We start from the raw sequence: 18,942 nt of genomic DNA on the forward strand, positions 1-18,942 counted from the left end.
GCAATGGGTGCTGATGTCCCACCCCTAGCCCTGCCACCCTCGCACCTAACTCCCATCCCACAGCTTCCACCACCCCACCATCTCCTCCACTTCCCCAATGTCCTACCATCTCACCACATGCGCCATGTCCTACCACCCCTCCATCCTCTGTCTCCCCCATCTCCACCACCTCTGCAATGTTCTTCACCTCCCACTGCCCCACCACCTCCTCTGTGTCCCTCCATATCCCCATGTCCCACCCCCTCCTCCATGTCCCGCCATCCCTCCATCATCTCCATCTCCCTCCTCTCCCCCTTCTCCCCAGTCTTCCCCATCTCCTCCGTCTCCCCCATCTCCCCATCTCTTACACCCTCTCCGTCTTCCCCATCTCCTCCAACTCTCTATCTCCTTCACCTCCTACATCTCCTCCATGTTCTCCAAGTCCCACTCACCCCCCCACGGTCCCTCTGTCCGTGTCCCCCTCAGCCCCCCCCCGTCCATCTGTCACCCTCCCTCGCTCCCGCATGACGGATCCCGGGGGACCCAGGTGTCTGGGCAGCCCCCCCCCCCGCATGGCCTTGGCCGGGAGAGAGGGACAAGGGGGGGGCAAGGGGACCTGGGGAGAGCTGTGGGGCACGATGCAGCTCTATAGGAGATCTGTGGGGCAGAGTGGGGATCTATTGTCTTTATAGAGGACCTGTGGAACTCTATGGGCATCTATGGGACTCTTTAGGTGATCCATGGGGCTCTAAGGGGCACTATAGTGATCTGCAGGGCAGAGCAGGCATCTATCAGTCTATATGGTGCTCTCTGCTTCTCTATAGGGGCTCTACGCTGCTCTGAAGAGGAACTATGGGGGTCTCTGGGGCAGAGGCATGACCTGTGGGGTAGAGTAGAGATGTAAGGGGCAGGGAGGATCTGTGGGGCAGGGGGAATTTGTGGATTTCTCTAAGTGATCTAAAAGCCAGAGCAGAGAACTCTGGGGCAGACAGACGGTTCTATGGGGCAGAGGTGAGTACCTGTGGGGTCGATGGGGATCCATGGAGCTCTATAGGGGATTTATGGGGAAAGCAGAGACCTTATGGGGCAGAGAAGGGATCTATGGGGCAGGGTGGGAATCTATGGAGCAGAAGGGGATCTATGGGTCTCAAAGCGGTATCTATAGGGCAGAGGGAGGTTCCATGGGCAAGGTAATCTATGGGGCCCTATAGAGGATCTGTGGGGCAGAGGGGGGATCTGACTGGTTTCTACGGGCCTCTATAAGAGATCTATGGGTCAGAGCAGGAGCTGGGCCCCACAGCGCTCTCCCCCGCCCCCCGGAATCTGTCACCTCGCAGGGCCTCTTTGTCTCCTCCAAAATGACAAAGTGGGCGCTGGGTTTGGGGCCGGCTGCCAGCCTCACGGCGACCCCACGGCGCCTCGTTAGGGGGGCACGCGATAACGAACCCGCCCCATGGACAGATATAGAACTGGCAGGGCTGCCATGTCACCACCCCATGGTGTCGGGACATGAGCCAGGGCCCTATGGCTGGCCCCATAGTGTGCCCCACAGCCAGGATGCAGGCATCTGAGACCCACAGCACACTTTACACCCACGACCCAGGCATCTGGGACCCACAGTGCGCCCCACACCCAGGACCCAGACATTCAACCCCGAAGTGCCCCACACTGGGGACCCACGCATCCAGCCCCATAGCGTGCCCCATACCCAAGGACCCATGTGTCCAGGCCCCATGTGCCCCACATCGAGGCACTCAGTTGTCTGAGACCCATAGCACCCCACACAAAGGGACCCAGGTACCCAAGCCCCAGAGATCCCCACATCAGCCCTTGCTCTGCTATGAGCTTGCTATGGGGTGAACCTACGGGCCCTGGATGCCTGGGTCCCAGGAGGCCAGCTGTGGGGGAGAGGGAGGGGGGGCTGCCCCCTTCCCATCTGCCTCCACCCCATGGATGCTCCTCCCCAACCCCCGCCCTGCATCACCCTATAAATGTTGTGGGACCGCAGCGGCTGAAGGTGCCGGTGTGGGGCAGAGAGAGAGAGTGGGTGGGTAGGCTGCGGGGCACAGAAGTGGGGATCTATGGGGCAGAGGGGGGCTATGGGGTACAGGCACCTATGGGGCATGGGGGGGGGAGGGCTATGGAGGGTTATGAGGCAGAGGTAGGGGCTATGGAACACAGAAGTCTATGGGGGACAAGGGGATCTGTGAGGTGAGGGGCTATGGGGCAGGGTGGGGTATTGGGGACACAGCTTTATGGGGTACAGGGAGCTGTGGGGCATAGGGGGGCTATGGGACAGAGGGAGGCTATGGGGCACAAGGATCTATGGGGCACATGGATTTATAGTGCAAGGGATGTATGGGGCACAGGGATCTCTGGGGCAGAGGGCTCTGTGGGTCTGAGGATATGTAGGGCACAGGGGATCTATGGGACTCAGAAGATCTGTGGAGCACACGGAGGGTCTTTGGGGCAGGGGTTCTATGGGGCACACAGGGCTCTATGGGACATGGGTTCTATGGGGCAGGAGCTCTATGAGACAGGGTGATATGTAGGGTAGTGGGATCTGTGGGTTGCAGGGATATAGTTGTCATGTGGATCTATGGGGCACACAGGGTTATATAGGGCAGGATTCAATGGGGCAAGGCTCTATGAGGCAGCCCCTCACCCTCCTGTCCCCCAGGTCCCCATAGACCTTTCTTTCCCTACCAGACCCACGGATATCAGGTGAGAATGGTGCCATGGGGCCGACACGGGGCTGGGCACGACAGGGGAGGCTGCCATGGGGAGGCGGGGAGGCGACACATTGCGATAGAGCTCCGTGCATCGCTATGGGGTCCCAGCACCACTGTTGCGCTCCATGGGTCACTCCTTGGGCCCCTGCATGGGGCTGTGCATGGCTATTGGGGTCCATGGGTTACTACAGGAGAGCCTGAATCAATGTGTGTGGTGTATATAGGGGACTGTTCATAGCTGTGGGGGGCTTGCAGATGGCTATGGGGCCCCATCCATGTCTATGGTGCCCTATCCATGGTTATGGGGTTCCACCATGGCTATGGGGCTCCATCCATGCTTATGGGGCCCATCTATGGCTGTGGGGCTTCAGCCATGGCTGTGGGGGTCCATCCATGGCTACAGTGCCCACCGATGGCTACAGGACCCACCCATGGCTATGGGGCCCATCCCCGGGCTGACCCATAGCTCCAGACCCTGTCCTTCCTTGTAGGCATCTCCCTGTGTCAGAATGGCATCATCATCATCGCTGGAGGGGCTGGGGGCAGCAGCCCCCTTCCTGCGAGAGGGACAGATGGAGCGGGCAGTGGCCCAGAACCGCCCCTTTGACCCCCGCAGCCACTGCTTCGTCCCCCATCCCCAGCAGGAGTTCATCCGGGGGCGGCTGCTGTCACGGCAGCAGGGGGAGGCCAGCGTCCAGACCGAGCTGGGAGAGGTGGGGTGTGATGGGGGTCAGAGGGGAAAATGGGGGGAGTTGGGAAGGGAGGGGGTTAATAGAGGGTTGGGTATCAAAGGGTTTATGGGGGTTGGGGAAAAGGGGTGATGAGGGTCTCAGCGGGGAGGTTGAGTGTCAAATGGGGTGATGGGAGGGTTGAAGGTTAATTGGGGGTTGGGTGTCAAAGGGTTAATGGAGGGTTGGGGGAAGAGAGTGATGAGGGTCAATGGGATGATGGGGAGGTTGAAGGTTGACTGGGAGTTGGGTGTCAAAGGGTTAATTGGGGGGGAGTTGAAGGTTTGGGAGGTCAAGGGGGTGATGGAGTCAACCACCGCATAGAAGGTGTCCCCCTACCAATGGGAACATTCCCAACCCCTGGAAGACACTCCCAGCCCTTTGGAGAATCTCTGAACCATGACGATGTCCCATGGGGCACCCCACCCCCTCGCCTCTTGCCTCTCCCTCCAGACGGTGACAGTGAAGGAGGCCGATGTCTACCCGGAGAACCCCCCCAAGTTTGACAAGATTGAGGACATGGCCATGCTGACCTTCCTCCATGAACCCGCTGTCCTCTACAACCTCAAGGAGCGCTATGCCTCCTGGATGATCTATGTGAGCCTTCCCACAAGCCCCTGGGGCAGCGGGAAAGGTGGTGGGGCCTGCCTCACAGCCTGTCAGCTGCATGGAAGCTGAGAACCCTGCCCTAAAGCTCTTGGGGAACCTAGAACTGAGGGGGTCTTCAGAGAGGCTGTGGAGTGCCTAGAACCTGAGGTGGCTTCTCCACAGGCTTTGGGGCACCTGGAACTTGGTGTGGCTAACCAAGCACCCATGGGCCACCCACACCCAAGATGCCCCATCCCTGGCCCACTTAGGTCACTCAGAGCCAAGATGTCCCATCCCTAGACCCCATGAGCCAGCCAGACCCAAGATGTCCCATACCTGATCCCCTAGGCCACCCAGACCCAACGTGTCCTATGTCAAGACCCCATGGTCCACCAAGACCTGGGATATCCCCTCCTGGTGGGATGGGACCTCCTGGCCCTGACCTCTTGTCCCCTCTCCAGACCTACTCGGGGCTCTTCTGTGTGGTGGTAAACCCCTACAAGTGGTTGCCAGTCTACAATGCCGAGGTGGTTGCTGCCTACCGAGGGAAGAAGCGGAGTGAAGCTCCACCCCACATCTTCTCCGTTGCTGACAATGCCTACCAGAACATGCTGACAGGTAGAGACCTCCTGAGAGGACCCCAAACTGGACAGCTCCACGCCCCAAAAATGGGTCCTGACCTAAATCTGGTCCTCACTGGGGAGATGTAGAGCCTCAAGGCCACAAACCTCTTCCCCACCTTCATCCTATTTGACCTGATCCTCACTGGGGAGGATGGAGAACCCAAAGGCCCAAATAACTACCCCAACTTTGTCCCACCTGATCTGGTCCTTACTTGGGAAGATGGAAAGCCCAAAGACCCAAACATCTCCCTGCCTTAGTCCCAGCTGACTTTTATCTTCTCCTGGCAGACCGAGAGAACCAGTCTATCCTCATCACGTAAGTCTCCACCCCCCATGCTCCCCATAGCAGTGGGCTGGGGTGGGAAAGCCCCCATGATGTCCCCCAACACCTCACCATTGTGCCCCACCACGCCCAGTGGAGAATCTGGGGCAGGGAAGACAGTCAACACCAAGAGGGTCATCCAGTACTTTGCCAGCATCGCTGCCCTTGGTGACCGCAAGAAGGAGGCATCCAATAGCAGCAAGGTGGGTCCTCAGGTCATGCCCCCCCTCCCCCAGCAGTCAGCTGCCCCCAGTGGTGTCCACACCCAGCCCTTCACCTTGTCCAACCCCACCAGGGCACCCTGGAGGATCAAATCATCCAGGCCAACCCTGCCTTGGAGGCCTTCGGCAACGCCAAGACTGTCCGCAATGACAATTCATCCCGATTTGTGAGTGGGGCAGGCGAGGTCATCTTATGAGCGGGGTCTAGGGGGCGGGATCTAGAGGGCAACCTCCACCTCACCCCTCTGCTCTCCTAGGGAAAGTTCATCCGAATCCATTTTGGGGCCACCGGCAAGTTGGCATCGGCCGATATTGAGACCTGTGAGTGGGTTGCGTGGTCCAGGACATATTTTGTAGTCCACTATCCACGTGTCCATCCATATGTCTGTCCAGGCAACCATCTCCTCATCCCACCACCCCTCCCTCCATTCATCCATCCATCTACATGTCCATCTCCTCCATCCATCTCCAGGGCTGATGGACCCATGAGATGTCATACTTTTGTCCATCTTCCATCCATCTCCTCATCTCACTACCCATATGACTCTCCATCTCTTGGTCCCTCCATCTCCTCATTCATCACCTCCTCCATCTCCTCATCCCAAACTCCATCCCATCCATCCATCCATCCATCCATCCATCCATCCATCCATCTCCCAACCTTCCCCCACGTTCTATCCCTCCCCACACCAGACCTTCTGGAGAAGTCCCGTGTCATCTTCCAGCTCAAGGCTGAGAGGAACTACCACATCTTCTATCAGATCCTCTCTAACAAGAAACCAGAGCTACTGGGTGAGTTGACCAGAGCCTTGACAGCACACTTGACCTTGGGTCTTCTTCTTCCTCCTCTCCTCCCCTTCTCCACTCCTTCTTGGGGAGACTGAGGGATGATTTGGGGCCATTTGGCACTGGAAATGCTCAGTTTTTGTCTCTGTTCTTGGCCCCCATGGAGCAGAGATGCTTCTTGTCACCAACAACCCCTACGACTACAGCTACGTCTCCCAAGGAGAGGTGACTGTGGCCTCCATCGATGACTCAGAAGAGCTGTTGGCAACCGACGTAAGTGTGGGGAGGTGGACATCCCATGGCTGAGGAGAAGATGATGTGGCAGGTGGAGAGCAGAGGCATCCAAAGGTGGTTGGAGGAGAGGAGGAAGGCAGAGACGAGAGGTGGAGGATGGGAAGGGTGAAGGGGAGGGGTTAGAGTGCATTGTAGTGGGGTGATGGACAGAAGGTAGGAGATGAGGGGGGTAAAGAGGTGGAGGAGATGGTGGGTGGAGGTTGAGATGGGGGGAAGGTGTCGTCATCAGGTGGAGAGAGGAGTCCATGGGAGGAAAGATGACTCTGTAGGAAGATGAGTCCATGGGTGATGGATGAATCCATGGACAGAGGTTCTCAGACAAATGGATAAGTCCTTGGATGGATGGATGGATGGATGGATGGATGGATGGATGGATGATTCCATGTATGGATGAGTCCTCAGTTCAATGGACAGGGTACTTGGATGGATGGATGGATGAGTCCATGAATGGATGAGTCCATGGATGCATGATCAGGCTGATGACAAGGAAGGACACAGATGGGGCCAGCAGATGGACAGGCTGGCCAGCAGATGGATGGAGGGGTGTGGAGGTTAAGGCCCTCTCTGACTCCCTCTTCCCATGCCACAGAACGCTTTTGACATCCTGGGCTTCACAGCCGAAGAGAAGGCCGGCGTCTACAAGTTGACAGGCGCCATCCTGCACTTTGGTAACATGAAATTCAAGCAGAAGCAACGGGAGGAGCAGGCAGAGCCAGATGGCACTGAAGGTGGGTTGTGGCAAGGGGGTAGGTTAGCAGGTCTGGGGGTCACTAGGCTTCTTCTGAGCCAGGGTGAGGTAGGACCTGACTTCATGTCTTTTCCACGTTCTGCAGATGCTGACAAGGCAGCTTACCTGATGGGGCTGAACTCGGCTGATCTCCTCAAGGGGTTGTGCCACCCCCGGGTGAAGGTGGGCAACGAGTATGTCACCAAAGGGCAGAATGTCCAGCAGGTGTCCTACTCCATTGGGGCCTTGGCCAAGGCTGTCTACGAGAAGATGTTCAACTGGATGGTGGTGAGGATCAACAATTCGCTGGCCACCAAGCAGCCGCGGCAGTACTTCATCGGTGTGCTGGACATCGCTGGCTTCGAGATCTTCGATGTGAGACCTGAGGGGGCCATAGGGTGGTTGCCTAGGTTCTCCTGGGGGTTGGGTTAGCTCATCTGGGGAGTTGAGTGGAGCTTCTGGAGCTTCCCATTCACCTTTGGTGGAATCTTGGCTGTTTGGGCATTACATTGATCCTGCTGGGCATTGAGTTGACTCCTTTGACCCCATCGGGCATTCCAGTTGACGCTGTTGATGCCTTTGGGTGCTATGTTGACCCTGTTTGGTGTTGAGTTGCCCCTGGTGATTCCACTGGGTGTTACATCAACCTAACTTGTTATTTGACACCACCGATCCCATCAGTCATTACATTGACGTCAGTAGGTGTTGTGTTGATCCTGTGTATCCTGTTGGGTATTCAACTGACCCCACTGGGTGTGCAGTCGACCCCGTTGATGACATTGGGTGTTACTTTGCCTCAGGTATGTGTTGAATTTACTCCACCAATGCCACTGGCTGTTACAGTCACCCTGTTGAGTGTCCAGTTGACTCCATTGATCTCATTGGGTGTTACACAGATCCTGCTGAGCCAACCCCACTGATCCCATTGGTTATCACATTGACCCTGAGGCTGTCCCCTCTCTCCATCCCCAGTTCAACAGCTTTGAGCAGCTCTGCATCAATTTTACCAATGAGAAGCTGCAGCAGTTCTTCAACCACCACATGTTCGTGCTGGAGCAGGAGGAGTACAAGAAGGAGGGCATTGAGTGGGAGTTCATCGACTTTGGCATGGACCTCCAGGCCTGCATCGACCTCATCGAGAAGGTACCACCTCCTTCAGGGCTTTCTGGGGACTGAGGGGCCTCTTGGAGAATGAACCTTCCAGCTGGAGCTTGCCCAGGCCTCCAAAGGAGGCTGGTTGCGTGGTGTTTGGTGTTCACCACAGCCAACAAAGTCTTCTCCTCCCTAGCCCATGGGGATCATGTCCATCCTGGAGGAGGAGTGCATGTTTCCCAAGGCCTCAGACATGACCTTCAAGGCCAAACTCTATGACAACCACCTGGGCAAGTCAGCCAACTTTGGGAAGCCACGCAACGTGAAGGGAAAGCCGGAGGCCCATTTCTCCCTCGTCCACTATGCTGGCACGGTGGACTACAACATCCTGGGTTGGCTGGAGAAGAACAAGGACCCCCTCAATGAAACAGTGGTGGGGCTCTACCAGAAGTCAGCCCTCAAGCTTTTGGCCAGCCTCTTCTCCAACTACGCTGGGGCAGATGCTGGTGGGTGAACCATGGTTGGGTGATGGAGGGATGAGTGTATGGACAAGACAGTTGCCCACAGGAGTCTCCTCCTTTCCTGCCTCATCCCACTCCTCTTCTCTCCAGGTGGTGATGGAGGGAAAGGCAAAGGAGCCAAGAAGAAAGGATCCTCCTTCCAGACCGTCTCTGCCCTGCACCGGGTGAGGAACTTATGGAGCTGTCCTGCCACGGGGCAGAGGGAGGATACCACCCCTCAGGGAGGATTGCCCCACCACTATCTGGCTCCGTCTCTGCTAGCCCATTGATCAGCCCCTCCTCTCCTCCCTCCTCACCAGGAGAACCTCAACAAGCTGATGGCCAACCTCAAGACCACCCACCCACACTTCGTCCGCTGCCTCATCCCTAATGAGCGGAAAGAGCCGGGTGAGAAGAGGGTGGGGTCGGAGACCATGGTAGTTGGTGTGGCTCATGGCTGACCCTACCACCCTAACCTACCCCCAGGTGTGATGGACAACCCCCTGGTGATGCACCAGCTCCGCTGCAATGGGGTGCTGGAGGGCATCCGCATCTGCCGCAAGGGCTTCCCCAATCGCGTCCTTTATGGGGACTTCCGCCAGCGGTAGGAGATGTGGAGCATGGGGCGTGGAGAGGGAGTGGACAAACCCACCAGGGCTGAGTTTGGGCTGTCCCGTCCTCTCCGGCCCCCAGGTACCGCATCTTGAATCCTGCAGCCATCCCTGAGGGGCAGTTCATCGACAGCCGCAAGGGCGCCGAGAAGCTTCTGGGGTCCCTTGACATTGACCACAGTCAGTACAAGTTCGGGCACACCAAGGTAAGGGCATGTGATCTCTCTTTCCCACAGTCCCAACATCCTTAAGGTCTTGTGGACCTCATGATCCCACCATCCACATATCCACCTGCCCATCTATAGCCCTGTCCTTCCACCTACCACAAGTTCAGGCATACCAAGGTAAGGTCATGTGGTCTCCCCATGGCCCCACAAGGTCTTGTGGACCTTGCGGTCCCACCATCCATGCGTCGACCTGCCTATCTACAGCCCTGTCCATCCTTCTATCCACCCATCAACTCATCAGTCACTACACCTGTCCACCAACCTTTCTCAACCAACCAATCTTCTCACCCCCCTCACCTCCGTCCTCCCCCAGGTCTTCTTCAAGGCTGGGCTGCTGGGCCTGCTGGAGGAGATGCGGGACGAACGCCTCTCCCGCATCATCACCCGCATCCAGGCTCAGGCTCGGGGGCAGCTCATGCGCATTGAGTTCAAGAAGATCCTGGAGCGCCGGTGAGAGGAGGACAGGTCCCTCCCTGAGGAGAGGGACCTCCCATGGGTCACCAGGCCTGTGGAAAGATAGTACCTGTGTCTCCACCCCAGGGATGCGCTGTTGGTGATCCAGTGGAACATCAGGGCCTTCATGGGGGTGAAGAATTGGCCTTGGATGAAGCTCTACTTCAAGATCAAGCCCTTGCTGAAGAGTGCCGAGACAGAGAAGGAGATGCAGGTGAGAGAGGTGCCAGGGAGGGGAGTTGGGACAACCAGTGAGGTGGATTGGGTGGAGTTGATGGGTGGAGGGGATTGGAGGTTACGATTGGTCTCCTATGTGCTGTCATAGAACATGAAGGAAGAGTTTGGGCGGCTGAAGGAGGCCCTGGAGAAGTCAGAGGCCCGGCGGAAGGAACTGGAGGAGAAGATGGTCTCCATGCTGCAGGAGAAGAATGACCTTCAGCTACAAGTGCAGGCAGTGAGTGAGATCACCCCAAAACCAACTAAAGGGGAGGAACACCACTCCCTGGGACACCCTGTTTCACCTGTCATCCCAACACAGGAGCAGGACAACCTCAATGATGCCGAGGAGCGCTGCGACCAGTTGATCAAGACCAAAATCCAGCTGGAGGCCAAGGTAAAGGAGCTAACAGAGCGACTGGAGGATGAGGAGGAGATGAATGCTGAGCTGACGGCCAAGAAAAGGAAACTGGAGGATGAGTGCTCGGAGCTCAAGAAAGATATTGATGACCTGGAACTGACTCTGGCGAAGGTGGAGAAGGAGAAACATGCCACTGAGAACAAGGTATGGGTGGGGAGATGCCTCCACCTCCAGCTGAGGGGGCTGTAGTTAAGTAAAGAGCCTAGGCTGGTTGGGCTGAGGATATCCCAGGCCAGTTGGGTTGAGCTGTGAGGACTCAAGGCTGGTTGGGTTGGGTTGAGAAGTCTCAAGGATGTTTTGATTGGGTTGAGGAGACTCAACCAGCTGGGTTGAGCTACCTCAAGCAGACACAAGGCCCTTTGGGTTCTCCTGCATTGAAGTGGCCTCCTTGGCCGAGGTGAATAGCAAACTCCCCCAACTCTACCCTACTTTTGGCATGAAGCTGGAAGACTGACGTTTCTCCTCCTGCAGGTCAAGAACCTCACCGAGGAGATGGCTGGGCTGGACGAGACCATTGCCAAGCTAACAAAGGAGAAGAAGACCCTGCAAGAATCTCACCAGCAAACACTGGATGATCTGCAGGCTGAGGAAGACAAGGTCAACACCTTGTCGAAGGCCAAGGTCAAGCTGGAACAGCAGGCAGATGATGTGAGTGTGGGCCAGTCCTACCACAGGCACTGCCTAGAGACTTCCTGGGGCAGAGATGATGAAAACCTGAGGTTTCTCCCCATTTCTATTTCCACACAGCTTGAAGGATCCCTGGAACAGGAGAAGAAGATCCGGATGGACCTGGAACGAGCCAAGAGAAAGCTGGAAGGTGACTTGAAGCTGACCCAGGAGAACATAATGGATCTGGAGAATGACAAACAGCAGCTGGAAGAGAAGCTCAAAAAGTAAGGCTGGACCTCCCTCCCTGCTCTACCCAGTCACAGGTTGCAGGTGGGAACCTCAGCACTCTTGAACTTTCTCTGCAGGAAAGAGTTTGAGATCCACCAGCAGAACAGCAAGATTGAGGATGAGCAGGCACTGGCCCTGCAGCTCCAGAAGAAGCTCAAAGAGTTGCAGGTGAGGGATCCAGTTTGTGCTTTGCTGGGCTGGACTGAAGAGCTTCCAGCTGGTTGGATTGAGCTGAAGAGTCTCCAGCTGGTTTGGTTGGGATGAATTGGGTTAAAGAGTCTCCAGCTGACTGGGTTGAGTTGATTTGAATTGAAGAGTCTCCACCTAGATGGGCTGGGTTGAAAAGTCTTCAGATGGCTGAGTTGGGCCGAATAGGGCTGAAAAGTCTCCAGCCAGTTGCATTGACTTGACTTGAAGAGTCTCCAGCTGTTTAGGTTGAGCTGGGTTGAGCTGAAGAGTCTCCAGCTGACTGAGTTAAGTTGAAGAGTCTCTGGTATGGTGGTTGAGTGGAGTTGAGTTGAAGTGTTTCTATCTCATTGGGTTGGAGTGAATTGGGTTGGAGTCTCCAGTTGGTTGGATTAGGCTGAGTTGAGTGAAAGAGTCGCCAGCCTGTTGGTTTGGGTTGAAGAGTCTTCAGCTGGTTGGGTTGTGCTAAGCTCAATGGACAACTCTCCAGCTGGTTGGGTTGAGTTGAGTGGATGAGTTGGGTGGAGTCAAGCCCAATGATGGTGTCCCTATTCTTGCGCCACAGGCACGGATTGAGGAGCTGGAGGAGGAGCTGGAGGCGGAGCGAACAGGCAGGGCCAAGGTGGAGAAGCTGCGCTCAGAGCTGTCACGGGAGCTGGAGGAGCTCAGTGAGCGGCTGGAGGAGGCAGGCGGTGCCACCTCAGTACAGATGGAGCTCACCAAGAAGCGGGAGGCAGAGTTCCAGAAGATGCGTCGGGACCTAGAGGAAGCCACGCTGCAGCACGAGGCCACAGCTGCTGCACTGCGCAAGAAGCATGCTGACAGCGTGGCTGAGCTCAGCGAGCAGCTTGACAACCTGCAGCGCGTCAAGCAGAAGCTGGAGAAGGAGAAGAGTGAGCTCAAGTTGGAGCTGGACGACCTCAGCTCCAACATGGAGCAGCTAATCAAGGCCAAGGTAGGAGGAGGCCAAGGGAAACATCTCAGCTCCACCATGGCCATCATCCTCTGGCTTCATCTCTCCTCTTCCTCTGTTGTTCCGCTAAGGTGGGCATGGAGAAGGTCTCCCGCACCCTGGAGGACCAGGCAGCCGAGCAGCGGGCTAAGCTGGAGGAGACCCAACGTGTCCTCAATGACACCAACACCCAGCGGGCCAAGCTTCAGACAGAGAATGGTGGGAACCTTGACCCATGGCACCCCATGTCCCACGTCTTCTGCCCCTGCTGTACCCCTAAAGCCCTCCCCTACCTCTGCAGGAGAGCTGTCTCGCCAGCTGGAGGAGAAGGAGGCCCTCATCTCTCAGCTCACCAGGGGGAAGCAGTCGTACACGCAGCAGATGGAGGATCTGAAAAGGCAGCTGGAGGAGGAGATGAAGGTATGATTTGTGGGGTAGCTGAGTAGACCATGGTTTGCCATGGTTTGGGGGTTCCCAGGAGGACCGCAAGATATGGTCTCCTTTGCTCTTGTGGTACCATGGCAAAGTTCAGGCTGGTTGGGTTGGATGGTTCCATCTAAGAGTGATTCCATTTAAAGGTGTTTCTATACAAGGGTGGTTCCATCTAAGGATAGTTGAGTTGGGTCGCATTTTGTTGGTTCAATGCTGGGTGGGTTGGGCTAAGCAAGCCTGCTGAAAGGTGGTTGGGTTGGTCTACATGGGTGGGATTGGCCTAGATGAAGTCAGACTAGGCCAGCCTAAAAAGGGTTGTGTGTGTCTAGAGATGTTGGAAGTTGGTTTGGGATGGTCTAGAGAAGGTTGAGTTGAGAAACACCACCACTAATTGAGTTGGAGGACCTTGATATGGCTCAGAGTGATGTAGACACAATGGTTCCACCTTCTCCTAATAGTCGGCCGAAAATTTGGTTGGTCCGGAGGAGGTTGGGCTGGTTGAGGTGAACAGCTCTTATTCAGTTTGAGAAACCTGAGATGGCTCCAGGTAACATAGACCCAATGCTCCCACCATCTCCTCACTCCCACCCCCCACCCCAGGCCAAGAACGCGCTGGTCCACACTCTCCAGTCGGCCCGGCATGACTGCGACCTGCTGCGGGAGCAGTATGAGGAGGAGACAGAGGCCAAGGCCGAACTGCAGCGGTCACTCTCCAAAGCCAACTCTGAGGTGGCACAATGGAGGACCAAGTATGAGACAGACGCCATCCAGCGCACTGAGGAGCTGGAAGAGGCCAAGTGAGTCATGTCCTATTGGAGGGACACAAGAGTGAGGGACAAAGGTGTCCCCAAGGTGGGGCATCCAAGCTTTCAGGCCATCCTTGAGGGCACCTGCGGTCCACGTCCTGATCAAGGGCAACCTTGATGGGGTTTGAGACAGGAGAATATTTTGGATCATAAGGATGAAGGAGGTTGGAGGAGACCCTTCCACCACGTGCTGGGGCAGATTCTATGGGGGAGGGGAGAGGATCTGGAGGAGGTAGAGGAGGTAAAGAACAGAGGCTTGATCTTCCTCTAGGTGGAAGGAGGTTTGAGTTGTCCCACTTGGTCCGTGGGCCACCATAACTAAGTGGTTTTATTGTCCCCTGGGGCAGGAAGAAGCTGGCCCAGCGGCTTCAGGAGGCTGAGGAGGCAGTAGAAGCAGTCAATGCCAAGTGTTCCTCCCTGGAGAAGACCAAGCACCGTCTGCAGAATGAGATTGAGGACCTAATGGCTGATGTGGAGAGGTCAAACGCAGCAGCTGCCACCTTGGACAAGAAGCAGAGGAACTTTGACAAGGTTGGGGGGAGACCAAGAAGGGGTGGGAGGAGAGGGGCGAGAAAGATATGGGGTCAGCAATAGTACCCACCAAAGATGGGCAGGAGAAGAAGCCCAGAAGACAGGTGGACAATGGTCAAGAGCTGTGTTTCAGCATATCTTGAAGTCCCACCAGGAGACTGCTGGGGGTAGCAGGAGGAGGATAGTTCTTCACAGGGGAAGCAGCTGATGACTGAGGCCCTGTTGGTGTCCCCACAGATCTTGTCTGAGTGGAAGCAGAAGTTAGAGGAGTCACAGACAGAGCTGGAGGCATCACAGAAGGAGGCCAGGTCCCTCAGCACAGAACTCTTTAAGTTGAAGAATGCCTATGAGGAGTCACTTGAGCACCTGGAGACCTTCAAGAGGGAGAACAAGAACCTCCAAGGTGAGGCCATGCCCTCCCCTGCCCACCCTGCCATTCTCCACCACTTTCCATGTGGACTGATGGATTCTTCCCTGTGCAGAGGAGATCTCAGACCTCACGGAGCAGCTGGGTGCCAGCCAGAAGACCATCCACGAGCTGGAGAAGGTCCGGAAGCAGCTGGACGCTGAGAAGCTGGAGCTTCAAGCGGCACTAGAGGAGGCAGAAGTGAGCCAAGCCACAGCCCCACATGTCCTCGTGTTCTCCTGGTCTCCTCTGTGGTCCTCAACACACCCTCTGTCACCCTTCAGGCCTCTCTGGAGCATGAGGAAGGGAAGATCTTGAGGGCCCAGCTGGAGTTCAACCAGGTCAAGGCAGATTATGAGCGCAAGCTGGCTGAGAAGGATGAGGAGATGGAGCAGGCCAAGCGCAACCACCTGCGAGTGGTGGACTCACTGCAGACCTCGCTGGATGCCGAGACCCGGAGCCGCAATGAGGCCCTAAGGCTGAAGAAGAAGATGGAGGGTGACCTCAATGAGATGGAGATCCAGCTCGGTCACGCCAACCGCATAGCTGCTGAGGCCCAGAAGCAAGTCAAGACCTTGCAGGGCTACCTCAAGGTACCCAGTAGATCTCTGTCCCATGAGGATTTGAGGGGTGGCCCTTCCCAGAAACCCAGGGTAGCAGTCAGATGTCCAACCCCTTCCCCACCACCCTGCTCAATGTCTTATCTCCTCACTGCTTTGCAGGACACTCAGTTGCAGTTGGACGATGCAGTGCGGGTCACTGAGGACCTGAAGGAGAATATGGCCATTGTGGAGCGGAGGAACAACCTCCTGCAGTCAGAACTGGAGGAGTTGCGGGCAGTCGTGGAGCAGACCGAGAGGGCACGGAAGTTGGCTGAGCAGGAGCTGATCGAAGCAAGTGAGAGGGTCCAACTCCTCCACTCACAGGTGAGACCTCACAGATTTCCAAGGCAAGAGGTCACCATCATCCAGGGACACTCAGACTCTGGAGAAACCATGGCTGTGGGCTTCTTCTGGGTTGAATTCACAACATCTCCAGCTAGAAACCCTTTAAGCCTGCAGAGATAGGGAGGTGGGGTTCTCAGTCCTGTGGGGCTTAAGAAGGAGACGGCAGCAGCCCCAGGACCACCTCCTGAGAACCTCTCCCCCATCTCCAGAACACCAGCCTCATCAACCAAAAGAAGAAGATGGAGGCAGACATCTCCCAGCTGCAGACAGAGGTGGAAGAGGCCGTTCAGGAGTGCAGGAATGCTGAGGAGAAGGCCAAGAAGGCCATCACTGATGTGAGTGCTGTGGTGGGCCCATCATCTAGGGCACCTTCTACCACAGGACGACCATGCCTTGTAACTCCTTCTCCATTTGCTTCTCCCCTTGGGCAGGCAGCCATGATGGCTGAGGAGCTGAAGAAGGAGCAGGACACCAGCGCCCACCTGGAGCGGATGAAGAAGAACCTGGAGCAGACCATCAAGGATCTGCAGCTGCGGCTGGACGAGGCCGAACAACTGGCCCTCAAGGGGGGCAAGAAGCAGCTGCAGAAGCTGGAGGCCCGTGTGAGGGAGCTGGAGAATGAGCTGGAGGCTGAGCAGAAGCGCAACGCTGATAGCGTAAAGGGCCTCCGCAAGTCCGAGCGGCGTGTCAAGGAGCTCAGCTACCAGGTGAGGACACCACAGCCCAGCCTCTTTTCATCTAGACCTGGGGCAGGACCTATAACACGGCAGAGCTGGTGTTCACAGGGTTAGGGATGACCCAGAACATTACCTGCTGCCCCTGTGTCCATGGAGCTAGAACATGACCTCATGGCCACAGGATGACCCAGAACATTGCCCTGGTGACCTTAGTGACATGGTCAACCCAGAAAATTGACCTGGTGGCCATAGGGGCATCGATGACAGAGAATATCACCGCAAGCCTAGAACATAGTTGACCTGGTGGCCACAGGAATATGGGTTGTCCCGAAGGATGACCTGGTGGCTTTAGGGACAGGGATGACCCAGAACATCATTCATTGTCTCCATACCCAGAGAGAGACAGGGCACAGGAGACAGATCTCCCTCATGACCTAGAATACCATTGACCCAGTGGTGATGGGGTTGTGGAGAAGCCAGACCATGATTTGGCCTCTACCAAGCCTTGCCCAGGTCTCCAAGCAGGGAAACTGAGACACAGTGAGTGCTTCAAGCCTGGGAGAGCTGGTCATGCCCTGGGGGCCCATCTCTGCTCCCATCTCCCCCCTACAGACGGAGGAGGACAAGAAGAACATGCTACGGCTGCAGGAGCTGGTGGAGAAGCTGCAGCTGAAAGTCAAGGCCTACAAGCGGCAGGCAGAGGAGGCGGTGGGTGACTAGGGAGGGGAGCAGAGGAATGGGATGGGTGGGTGGATGGATGGATGGACGGGTGGAGAGGTGGAAGAGAAGGAGGACAAATGGGTGGTAGGATGAGTGGAAGAGAAAAAGGAGGGGTGGGTGGTGGGAGAGATGGATGGAAAGGAGGAAGGATGGGTGGGTGGGTGGATGGATGGATGGGGGGGAATGGGGCAGGAGGGCAGTGCATCCACCCTGAGGCCCTTCCCCCAGGAGGCACAGGCCACCACTACCCTGGCCAAGCTCCGCAAAGTGCAGCAGGAGCTGGAGGAGGCCGAGGAGCGTGCTGCCAGCGCTGAGAGCCAGGTCACCCAGCTGCGGGCCAAGAGCCGCCACCTCCCAGCCAAGGTGGGCTCATCCCACTGCCTCCCCTTTACTGACCCATGGCTGCCCCACGTCAACCTGCACTGTGGTGTTCCTCAACCTCTACCTGCCCCATAGTGCTCCACAAGCTGCCAAATGGTGCTTAACCTCAACCTGCTCCACATGCATCTCAGCCTGCCCTATGGGGTAAACAAACTGTCCTGTGGTGTCCCATAACCTGCCCCATGGACCCCCACAAACTACCTTATATGGTGCTCTACAATGTGGCCCACAACCCACCTCAGCCTGCCCCACAGTGCCCCCCACGGCAGCCAAGATGGGCCCTCACTTTGCCCCACAACTGTCCCATGCTCACTCTTCTCTCTCTCTCCACCAGCATGGACTTAACGAGGAGTGAAGCTCTGGACCTCCCACAGCCCCCCAGAGCCTTCAACTGCCCCACCACTCTGTCCCCCCAACCTCCTTCAGCCAATAAAAAGCATCGAACAGCTGCATGTTGTGTGGGGCAGTGGTGGTGGGGTGGGGTGCCCCATGGCTTGATGGTGCAGCAGCCACGAGATAGCCAACCACTACACAAGATGGCCAACCACCAGGCAAGGCAGCACACCCCACAGCGCAACATGACAGGACCCAAAGGACACGTTGACCACAGACTGCCCCACAGCACATCTCAACCTGCCCCACGGATCTCCTCAATAACAAACTGCCCCATCGTGCCCCACAACTTCAACCTGCCCCACCTCAACCCTCCCCACGCTGCATCTCAACCTGCACTGTGGTGCCCGAAAACTTGCCCTGTGGCTCATCTCAACCTGCCCCATAGCTCTCCTCAAGCTGCCCTAGGGGACAACCTATCCCACTGTGCACCACAACCTGCCCCATGGAGCTCTACAACCCCATGGCACATCTCAATCTGCTCCATGGTGCATCTCAACCTCCACTTATGCCCCATAATGCCCCACACCTGCCCCATGGTGCTCCAGACACCCCCCTGCCGCACACCCACTCCATAGCCCTGTGTGGGCATAGAAGCACCTGGGGGCTGATGTGGGTCTGGGAAGGAGGCAGGGAGGAAGGGGCGCTTGGAGGTGGAGGGCAGCAGCTGAGACCCTCACGTATGGGGCAGAGCCTGGGGTACCTCTTGGAGCCCTCCCAGCTTCTCCTGCTGGGGGTGCTGATGTCCTACCCAAGGCCCTGCCACCCTGGCACATAACTCCCATCCCACAGCTCCCACCACCCCACCATCTCCTCCACTTCCCCCATGTCCCACCATCCCACCACGTGTTCCATGTCCCACCACCCTTCCATTCTCTCCATCTCCATGTCCCACAATCTCTCCATCCTATCTTCCCCAACTCCTCCATCTTCAACACCTCCACAATGTTCTTCACCTCCCACCACCCCACCATCTCCTCCATGTCCCTCCACATCTCCATGTCCCATCATCCCTTCACCCTCTCCATCTTGCGATCTCCTCCACCTCCTCCATCTCTCCCATCTCCACAAGGTTCTCAATCTCACACCACCCT

General features: G+C 56.7%; 1 protein-coding gene across 1 annotated transcript; it reads left to right on the forward strand.

The window, feature by feature from the left end:
- Window positions 1-2,582: 2,582 nt before the first annotated feature.
- Window positions 2,583-17,902, forward strand: LOC104065960 (myosin-6). Its single transcript, XM_054059631.1, has 39 exons — window positions 2,583-2,703; window positions 3,203-3,424; window positions 3,893-4,036; window positions 4,489-4,645; window positions 4,939-4,966; window positions 5,067-5,175; window positions 5,268-5,360; window positions 5,451-5,514; window positions 5,887-5,985; window positions 6,149-6,252; window positions 6,863-7,001; window positions 7,107-7,375; window positions 7,973-8,143; window positions 8,289-8,598; window positions 8,704-8,777; window positions 8,913-9,000; window positions 9,079-9,196; window positions 9,286-9,409; window positions 9,744-9,880; window positions 9,971-10,097; window positions 10,209-10,337; window positions 10,422-10,664; window positions 10,992-11,168; window positions 11,268-11,413; window positions 11,495-11,585; window positions 12,169-12,558; window positions 12,648-12,774; window positions 12,857-12,975; window positions 13,588-13,784; window positions 14,141-14,324; window positions 14,562-14,727; window positions 14,807-14,931; window positions 15,015-15,323; window positions 15,453-15,656; window positions 15,887-16,012; window positions 16,109-16,384; window positions 16,967-17,062; window positions 17,303-17,437; window positions 17,790-17,902. The coding sequence occupies exons 2-39, from the start codon at window positions 3,221-3,223 to the stop codon at window positions 17,808-17,810; spliced, it is 5,820 nt and encodes a 1,939-aa protein (XP_053915606.1). The 5' UTR covers window positions 2,583-2,703; window positions 3,203-3,220; the 3' UTR covers window positions 17,811-17,902.
- Window positions 17,903-18,942: the final 1,040 nt, after the last annotated feature.

This window comes from Cuculus canorus, chromosome 2 (assembly GCF_017976375.1).
Source record: "Cuculus canorus isolate bCucCan1 chromosome 2, bCucCan1.pri, whole genome shotgun sequence".
NCBI classification, from domain to species: domain Eukaryota; kingdom Metazoa; phylum Chordata; class Aves; order Cuculiformes; family Cuculidae; genus Cuculus; species Cuculus canorus.